The 10,018-nt window shown below is 39.6% G+C and overlaps 1 protein-coding gene across 8 annotated transcripts; it reads left to right on the forward strand.

Annotated features, from left to right (window-relative positions):
• The first annotated feature begins 1,924 nt into the window (after nucleotides 1-1,924).
• On the forward strand, nucleotides 1,925-7,908 carry LOC135583180 (histone deacetylase 1-like). 8 transcript variants are annotated; one of them, XR_010485205.1, is made up of 5 exons: nucleotides 1,925-2,614; nucleotides 3,740-4,180; nucleotides 4,703-4,966; nucleotides 7,292-7,473; nucleotides 7,560-7,908. XR_010485205.1 is itself a non-coding variant. In XM_065099458.1 (5 exons), exons 1-4 carry the CDS (start codon nucleotides 2,084-2,086, stop codon nucleotides 7,364-7,366), a joined length of 1,311 nt encoding a protein of 436 aa, XP_064955530.1. In that variant the 5' UTR covers nucleotides 1,925-2,083; the 3' UTR covers nucleotides 7,367-7,377; nucleotides 7,560-7,908. The 8 variants fall into 8 exon arrangements, 5 of the variants coding, with proteins under 5 accessions (XP_064955530.1, XP_064955532.1, XP_064955533.1 ...); XR_010485206.1 differs by having other exon boundaries at nucleotides 7,610-7,908; XR_010485207.1 differs by having other exon boundaries at nucleotides 4,703-4,933.
• Nucleotides 7,909-10,018: the final 2,110 nt, after the last annotated feature.

Here is a 10,018-nt window from a genome sequence, read left to right on the forward strand (position 1 = left end):
GCACACGGCCGTTGCCGCCACAACGCTATTGTCGCGGGGCTACCACTACTTGCGTGCTGTCGTTGCATGGGCGCGGCCTTCCCGCATGCACAGCCGCCGCTGGGGTTCTCTGCCTGCGTGCGGCCGCTGCCTGTGCGCGGCTGCCTATGGCATTTCCAGCCTACGTAGTCGACCATGGCATGGACGGGTTCTGTGATGCCCGTGTACGGGACGAGTTCTGTGATGCGCATGCTATCCGGCGTAGTCGCAGATTCGCAGCGAGATCGATGGTGACCATTGCTGCTTAGCAATTCTTGGAAGATGAAAGTAATTTATGCATCGTAATAAATTTACAGATCTAATGCATTTGATCTAAAAAATCGGGCTTTGATACCAAATATAAGCATAAAATCTATAATTATGTCATATCAAAAATACGAAAATAACTTTTATGCTAGGATCAGAATTAAATGCATAGATCTAATTATTACGATGCGTACCTTTCGATGCCATCTGTTCAGAGATCCCATTTGATCTGCTAAGTACCGTCTTTGATCCAAGCACCGTCTTTAATCTAAGATCGCTGCAAGCGTCTTTAATCCAAGATCGCTGTGGAATATGCAAGGAGTAGATCCTTTCTCCTCTCTTCCTATCCTTTCATAGGACCGACTAAGATTGATGGATTTTGGGGGAGAGTATTTTTGGGGAGAGAGTTGATCACAGATGATCACTCCATCTTCAACACTAAGACCACAATGATACTGTACATGATGAGTCGGTAATTGATGTTGTAAATTGAGCAAACATGACGAGGACCAACTCCGATTGCAAACGAAGCCACCACCACCTATTTGCAATGGAAAAGAGCCCATAGACGAGGATTAACGGATTGGGGTGGCACGGGGCCGAGCCCACATCGTCTTACTGTTCGGTACCAACCCCCGCAAAAGATGACAAAGGGTCCCACCACGTCATGTTGCCGGATCTCAGAAAGTTTTTGGTTATCAGTTTGTCTAACCTCATAGCATTACGGCGAGTGCCATGCGGAAGAGTAGGGAGTATAATAGCGGCGTGGATGCGATTCCCTGATTCTATAATTTTAATTACTTGTTGCATTACATTATTATAGATTTTGATGGTCTAATATATCTAAAAAAAGTTAAAGCTAAGTTTTGGTTTTTATTAAAGAATCATGGCTTGAAAGAAAATGCGATAGAAATCAGATTGGGTTGTGTTTCGGGAAAAGTGGTGCTTATTTTTGTAATTATAAATTTTCGTAAGAGAATAGGGTTTATCTCGCTCGTGTCAATCATGCCGCGGAGGAAACAACACAAACCTGTTAGAAGCAAAACGGGCAATTGAGATTGTAGTGCGGGCCAAGCCCGCGTGGTGAGTGGAGGAAGATTGGTCTCGATCATTAGCGTGTGGAAAAGGGCCCAAATCCGAACGTCCTTTCAATGTATCTGATTCTGCGACTGCAGCATTCGCAGCCGCGCGTGTTTGCGTGACACCTTTTTGGCATCGTCAATTTTTTGACGTGCGAGCCAATCCACACGTGCGAGAGACTCAGACTCGTGTGCAACTTAAAACTGTATTGGCACCGTAGATGGCAATGGAGGCAGGGATGATGAAAATAGATATATATTTCTTTTTTGCCTCTTTTATTGAGAATTATTCCGTCGTATTTGAAACTATGAACTCCCTCCGATGTGCTTAGGAATACTGACAGACACTGCAAGACTAATAAGTTCTCATTTTATTACCCTTTATATTTTATATTGTTATTAGTTTCAGAATACGCCGTTTGGAAACCACAGGTTTTCCCAAGACGAAGCCTTTTACCGAACCCCCATTCCATCCTCCGAACATCCAATTGCTAATTGTTTATGAAGCAAAATTAAACTAAAACCCTCCATTCTCTATAAATAAACAGACGTGTCTCCCTCTCTCTCTCGCTCCCTCTCTCTCTCTCTCTCCTCGACTCGCCTCCGCCCCTGTCATTCTCCCGTCTCCTCCACGAGGATACTAACTGAAACCCGGCCCTTCTCCCCCCTCCTCTTCTAGCGGGTGGGGGTCCGAAGCATCGAAGCTGGCCAGCGGGCACATGGACGGCGGTGGCAACTCGCTGCCCTCGGTCGCGGGGGCGGCCGCGACGAAGCGGAGGGTGTGCTACTTCTACGACTCGGAGGTGGGCAACTACTACTACGGGCAGGGTCACCCGATGAAGCCCCACCGGATCCGGATGACCCATGCCCTCCTCGAGCGCTACGGCCTCCTCGGGGGCATGCGGGTCCTCCGCCCCTCCCCTGCTGACGACCGCATCCTCCGTCGCTTCCACGCCGACGACTACGTCGCCTTCCTCCGCTCCGCCAACCCTGAGGCCCTGAGCGACCCCGGCGCCCTCCGCCGCTTCAACGTCTGCGACGACTGCCCGGTCTTCGACCGCCTGTACGAGTTCTGCCAGGTCTATGCTGGCGCCTCCGTAGGCGCCGCCAAGGAGCTCAACCGCGGCCACGCCGACATCGCCATCAACTGGTCCGGTGGCCTCCACCACGCCAAGCGCTGCGAGGCTTCCGGCTTCTGCTATGTTAACGATATCGTCCTCGCCATCCTCACTCTCCTCGAGCACCACGACGTGAGCCCCTGCTTCTCTCCTCGCTCTCGATCCATCCGTCGAGCACCTTTTCCTTTTCCTCACCTTCCTTTTTCTATTTACTGGTTTTCTTCTTACCTTTGAATGATCGCACCTTTTTGTGCTGCCTCAATCCAATATCTTCTCTATTTTCCTTTGAGCAAATAGATGTTGTCAACAAAATATGACCGTAACGATGGCTTCATCGACATACCGTCTACTAAGAACAATGACCCCCAAGGGACTTACTGCTTCTGGCTTGACTTGGTTTTTTTTCACATTCTCGTATCATGCAAAGATTTTTCTTCCTTTGATCTTGGGATTAGATCGAGGTGATGTTGCTTTCCTTGTTTCAATCAGCAATCCTTTGAGAGGTTCCTCTGTTTTTGCATCTAGATTCAGTTCTGATATTTTTGACATTATTACCTTCCCTAAATCGCGCTATTGACTTGAGAAGATTTTCTTGAATTGCTTTGTTTGCTCTTGAGATTAGGGTTCTCGTACAACACAAGCGTTTGAAGAAATATATGCACTTATATTCTCGAATTGCTGCTTAGGAATTTTTGCCAGATTTAACTCGTACCAATCCTGGAGCTGCAATTGCACACGTTTGACCAAATGACAGACAAGTACATCGTGAAATCCTTCTGGCCTTTTAGACACCATAAGCAGCTTCCTCTTACATAAAATGTGTTTGTTAAATCCCCAGTCCTTTGTGAATGGTGCTGCTTACTTAGCAGTTACCAAGGAGTCTAACAAAATAATCAGTAACACAAAACCCAGTTCACCGTTAACATATATTTGGATCGATATGATCCAAGATGAGTTTATTCATCTTAAATAAATTAAATGTTTGTGAAATCCCAGCCCTTTTTGAGTAGTGCAGATTACATAACAGTTACCGAGGAAGGAGCCTCACAAAATAATCAGTAATCACAAAACCCAGTTCACCATTGTTATATATTTGGATCAATATGATCTGGGATGAGTTTATTGATGGTTTGATATGGTGCATTTGATTGACAAGCTGCAGTTGCTCATGTTCATTTCGAGTTCTATCTTAGTGTACTCCGTCTTCTTTTATTCCACTCTTCTTCAGTGACATGTTCATTTCTTATCTGGTTGCAGCGTGTTCTCTATGTAGACATTGATATTCACCATGGAGATGGGGTAGAGGAGGCCTTTTACACAACAGATAGAGTAATGACGGTCTCATTCCATAAATTTGGTGATTATTTTCCTGGGACTGGGGATATACGTGATATTGGATATGGTAAAGGAAAATATTATGCATTAAATGTCCCTTTGGATGATGGAATTGATGATGAAAGCTACCATTATCTTTTCAAACCTATCATGGCAAAGGTCATGGAAGTTTTCAGGCCTGATGCTGTGGTACTTCAGTGTGGTGCTGACTCCTTATCTGGAGACAGGTTGGGTTGTTTCAACCTTTCTGTCAGAGGCCATGGAGAGTGTGTAAGATATATGAGATCTTTTAATGTGCCACTGATGCTGCTTGGTGGTGGTGGGTATACAATACGTAATGTTGCTCGCTGCTGGTGCTACGAGGTATAAAGGATGTATCTTGTGCCGTTTAACTACTTAGTTTCCTTGCATATTCATCAATCATAGCTTTTACCAGGTGCCTTGTGCAGCCTTCCGTCACAGACTTTTATAATTCTGATAGCTATCTTCCATGTGTCCCTAAAGTGGATCGGTTTGTTGTTTGCATCTGAAGCAGTCATGTTTTAAATTTCTTGTCATGGTATGCTTGTTGCTGAGAATGTCGATGTTTTAGTTAATTCTGTCATTAGTTTCATGTCATGCTTGACATTTGATGAATACTTCTTCTTTTGGATATTGTTACGTTTTCTAATTTAATGAGCATAACCTTCACTCATTGTGCCGTTGCCTGTCTGCATCGCCCTTGTTAAAACTATTTAGAAAGGTCTGGTTAGCTAATGTTTAACCTCTTTTACTTTTGAAAGTGTTAAAAAAAAATTCTGTGAATGTAACATGCAGTGTCTTCCCAACTCAATAAATTCTTCTGACTAATTTCTAATCACATTTAGTTTTTCAACTTTGGAGCAGACAGGAGTTGCCCTTGGTGTTGAAGTGGAGGATAAGGTGCCTGATCATGAATACATTGGGTATTTCGCCCCAGACTATAATATCCATGTTGCAACAAGTAACATGGAAAACAAGAATTCACGCAAGTCGTTGGATGACATAAAGGTAAAACTACTAGAATATCTTTCAAAGCTCCAACATGTTCCAGGTGTTCAGTTTCAGGAACGACCGACTGATATGGATCTCGAGGAGGTACTGTTCTTCTCCCAATGTTTCCAGCTTGCGGTATGATTGGGCTCAAAAAATAATTACATTTTCTTGGAATAACCAAGACCTATTGACTGTTGATTTGATGTGATCGATTTTCACTAGTCTTGTGTTCTGTAGTATCTCATCATTCTTTATTCTGAATGGATCAAAGTGAAATATTAATTGAAATATTGGAACTCTCAACTTTCTTTGACCATTATGATATGATTCCCACGTATTTCATGCCAACCAAGTAATTCGCTATGCCACGATTAAACTTGATTTTGCTATTGTAGACTTATTGTTATGTTGTCAGTTTTCCTGTTTCTATGAATAAATCTGCAAGCATAAATTGATTGATGTATTGATGTATATTTTTGTATGCCATTGAGATCTTTATATCAAGGTTTCATCCATTTGAGAATCAGGAAATGCAAAATTTCTGACGCATTATTGTGGTTTGTCAACAACATCGTATAAAGCAGTCTCATGTTAGTACTAATTCAATCTAAAATTTAGGATCAGTTATTATGATGATGGTGTCAACCACAGACTAGTGGCTATCTCTAATTTTGGCAACTTTTTGCTGGCTTCCTTTGATGGTCCAGAAGTCACTATTAACTCATAAAAAGTTACAAAATTAAACTTCGAATTTGTTTCCTTTACTGGATGTTCACCAAAACTGATGTTTAATTTGTATGTTACAATACTTTATGATAATCCTTCTGTCAAATTTTTGATCTTTAAGAAGCAACTTTTTGCCTATGTTGGAACTCGGAACTAGTCTTGTAGAACACTTGGGAGCATGTGCCATTAATTTAAAAGTTACAAGGATATTTTGGCTTATTATAGCTATCACAGAGCTTGTTTAACATAGTAGTGCGGACTACCACATGTTAGATCTTCAACAAATCAGGATTGGTATGGTCTTTGAAAAGTAGCTTTCATTTTTTTTTTTGGGATTTTTTTTAAAAATTGTTTGAGTGATGTATGACTGAATCATGCATCTGAGGGCTCTCCGCAAGCAACAAGACATACATGCAACTTTTTTGTTTGTAGCGTTGAACGGTATAACTAGATGATGCGCCACTGAAATTACATCTGAAGTTTAGTTTCTGAGCAATAAAATGTTTTTTTATTCATTTGCATTCTTAATCCTTTTTCCTCTTTTTATTCTTTGTGGTCTTGTCTCTAGTTTTAATTGTCACTGGTATTCTTAAGCTTGAAATTCACTTTCTCCAGCATGGTATATATAGAGATCTAAAGAGTTGGTCATGCTGGCTGGCGTGGCACAAGTATTCTGGCATTAGTCATCTGCCCTTGCCGGTCTGCATAAACTTTATTAATGGGGTACCAGCATTGCGCCTGGGCACTTTCAAACTTGACATAAGCATGACAGCCTGCATATTGCAGCACATGCTGTCTCATTAATATGGTATGATAATCATTGTTTGATTCTAACCGTAGAAACTGTGAGCAATCACTGAAATATGGCATTGGAATAAATGGATAAATTGATACTTGTTATTACAAGTATATTAGTCATTTATTAAAATGGATCCATGTACGAAATGGAACTCCCAACTCTGAGAACTAATTATAATTAAGTAATTATCACTAAGAGTAGATAATTACTTAATTATAATTATCATACAGAATCTGATATTCAGTACCAGTTGGATGATGCACCTGCCATCACCTGGTTTCATATGCTTCATGTAGTGTAGGCAAGGAACCAAGATATGGGTCAAGTAGCAGCAAATGGAAGCTATATGAAAGTGCTTCAAAGATAAGACATAATATGTGTGAATTGCTTGTTAGCGGAGCAACAAGATTTTACCAGCTGGTGCACCGAATTCAGTATAAGCTTTTGGCTTGTAGGAGTTGGCTTATAGAAAATTATTTAGTTTGGCGTTGGCCAACTTTCTCGAGGGATGAGATAATGTTGTTATGTATCAACAAATTGCATCTGCAACTTGCTTATTATCTTGTTGATTATGGTAGTCTAATGCTAACATCTAGGAAAAGGTTCATCGAGGCTAACGAGAAATGCTGGAAATTTTATAACAAGTTGTATATACATAAATTAAAAAACAAGTTATACAAATGTTGTATCAGGTGTAGTGACAAATAGCTACACATAAAGCTAAAATTTATCATGGTGCTTATATTGACAAATTAGGTAAGCTCTTTTTCAGACTTGTACACAAAAAATTTGGAAGCAAAACGATAATCAACGAAACCATATTTCTTCTGCTGTATTCCCAATGTAGAGATGTTTGCAAGTTTGATGACTGCATAACCCTTATCAGCATCCATGATTAATCAAATTTTATTTATTTTTTATTTTTTTTCATCCAGGAAAATGAGGACCAGGAGGATACAAATGAAAAAAATGATCATAACTCTGACAGGGATGAAAGGCCCGAATCTTGAGAAATCCCATGGTAATCATCTTCTTTATGGCAATAGGATCACTTTCAGTCGAAGGTGACCTCCAAATAACATTCAGAATTCAGTAGTTGCAGCTTAACATTGTAAATGTAAGAGCTTTTGTGCAGTCTTGAAATTTGGAAGTTACTAGAACAATAGGCTTGCATCATGACAATCTTTCTTTCTTCTCTTCAAGGGATGTGGAATTGAGAATCAGTAATTCAGCTTTAACCTCTATGTATTTAGAACATTCCGACGTACAGATGAAGACCTTTTTAATGATGGAAGTATCTGTTTGAGCCATCGCGGAGCTTTTCTGTGTCTCCTGATTCGTGTTGCAAAAAGGTACCCTGTTAAAACGTTGGTGCATTCTTTTGATTTGAAGGCTTTACCCGTGAAGTCTTAGTTTAAAGCAGTAGTCGTATGCTTGAATGAACTGTTGTAATTCGTGGATTACAAAGTTTTTTTTGTTTCCCTGACATTTTGCTGCAAACATGCGTGTAAATTGCATTATCATTAAAACTTTATGATCATTATTATGGTTATGATTGCAAATGTAAATTTCTTATGTAGTATTTGGTTCTTGCTTCCGTCTCACAAGAAGTTATTTTCTTGAACTTTTCATATCGACAATGCTTTTAATTGTTTCATTAGGTATTCTTTTTTCTTTCATTCATTCATTCATCATTTATATGATGCAAGGATGTTATTCCTCGTAGATTCTAGAGGTATGTTTTGTGTAGGTGTTAATAAAGCCATATTACTGACCTACTTAATCTCCCAGTAAGTCATAAAAACTTAAAACTAAACGTAGAATTTCAGTAAAAAAAAAAAAAAGTAATAGAATTTGTTACAGAAAAAAAAATGTTAATTTATGGGGTGTTTTTTCCTCCTCTTATTTCATCTTTAGCCGGTGGTATTCGTGTTCCTGTAGAGAGAGACTTGAGGAGGAGTTGTAGAGTAGAATATATATAGAGACTGAGGAGTTGTAGAGTAGAGTAGAATATATATAGTTGGGGGAAATAGAATATCTAGTGCATGTGCCCCACGTGATGGTCACGTGAAAGTTAACCTCGTATGGTTTCCTTGTATCGAACCATACATATTGACTGTGACACCCACCCTTTTACGGCCCGTCGGATGGATAGGTTTTGTTGTACAAAAGTAATGAGAGCATAACATACATGTTTTGATGTAACAACAAAACGAAAAACATCATCCTCTACAGCCTAACTTGTACGTACGTACGCTTCGAACACAACAAATCCGACCCGACTCGATATGTCTGGTCGAAGGACATAGACGCAATACTAAGATTGAAAGATACCCATCACCAATTGAAAGATACAAAAACAAGTAGCTACACGATGGCTAGTGTATAGTTGTAGTACTACTACAGCATGCTGACTTGAGTAACAACCAACAATTAAAAGAAGAATATATGGTCTAAAAGGCTTTCACAACAAAAACAACAACAAGATGAAGCATAAGCCATGATAATGTCCATACTATATATATATATATATATATATTTTGGGAATATGGTCGTGTGTTGATTTTCTTACTATTACTTGCTAATGAAAATTCAGAACTCAAAAATCTTAGCAGCCTGGAGAAAACTTGGAAGTTTTAGCCATACACTCCATTAATTAGTACAATTGCAAGAACCATCATCTGCCTGCATTTTGACTTCCTCTGATTTCTTCAGTTGCCATTTGAAGTTCTCCGGACCTCCATAGTTTTGCCACTGGAAAGATTTAGCTAGCAAGCAAGCAAGCAAGCTCTTCTGTGCTAGGAATACGGGCCGTCCTGTAACACCCCTCATTTTCGAATGTTCGTATAAATTTCTGGTGATAATGTAAGCATCTATTTTAATTGACAGAGGTAGAAATAGAGTATGAATCCGAGGTAACTTATTTTTAAGATTTGGGAGATCTGTTCAAAAAAAAAAAAAGAAAGAATCTGAGGACCTATATGTAAACCCTAAGGACCTAATCGTGAATATGATAAAAACAAGGACTAAACTGCAAAATGCACCAAATGACAAATCCCACCGCTTAAGCTTCTCTGCCTTCGTTCTTAAGGAAGCAGAGAAGGCAGCTCGTGGGTGATCAGGGAAAGAAAGAAAGAAGAAAGAAGAAGAAGAAGAAGAAGAAGAAGAAGAAGAAGAGAAACAAAAATTGGGGCTTTTAGGGTTCTTGCTTTAATCTTTTCACTTCGGGTCAAAATTTTCAAAGGCAAGTGTTCTAACCCCATCCTACAGAAGTATTAGACTCTGTTTTTATGTTGATCCAAAATAAATTGAAAGATTTCTATTTAGAAACTAATATGTTTCTCTTTGGACATAGAGCCATGGATTTCTGAAATATTTGCGGTAAACTGACCCCTATACACTGTTTCAGTTATAAATTTTAGTACAAAATGTGAATTTAGGCAAGAACTATTTTGTTTGAAATTAGACTTTTATATCTTTCTTTTGACACTGATTTTGTAAATTTTGGACACCGAATACTTACCCAAACATCTCTTTCAAATGAGCCTATAGACGCTGTAAAATAGGGTTCAAGATTTCTGACCTTTCGATACTAAAATGCCTATAACTCCCTGTTGAAAATTCTGATTTGTACCAAACTGATTTTATTTGAAACTAGACTT

The sequence above is a fragment of the Musa acuminata genome, chromosome BXJ2-3 (genome assembly GCF_036884655.1).
Source record: "Musa acuminata AAA Group cultivar baxijiao chromosome BXJ2-3, Cavendish_Baxijiao_AAA, whole genome shotgun sequence".
Lineage (NCBI taxonomy): Eukaryota > Viridiplantae > Streptophyta > Magnoliopsida > Zingiberales > Musaceae > Musa > Musa acuminata.

What these genes read in the sequence shown, in the direction of transcription:
- LOC135583180 (XM_065099457.1), top strand. Translation starts at nt 2,084, where the DNA reads ATGGACGGCGGTGGCAACTCGCTGCCCTCGGTCGCGGGGGCGGCCGCG. An exon ending in CTCTCCTCGAGCACCACGAC is followed by an intron (nt 2,615 to 3,739) that starts GTGAGCCCCTGC and finishes ATCTGGTTGCAG; the next exon opens with CGTGTTCTCTATGTAGACAT. An exon ending in CCCAATGTTTCCAGCTTGCG is followed by an intron (nt 4,967 to 7,291) that starts GTATGATTGGGC and finishes TTTTTCATCCAG; the next exon opens with GAAAATGAGGACCAGGAGGA.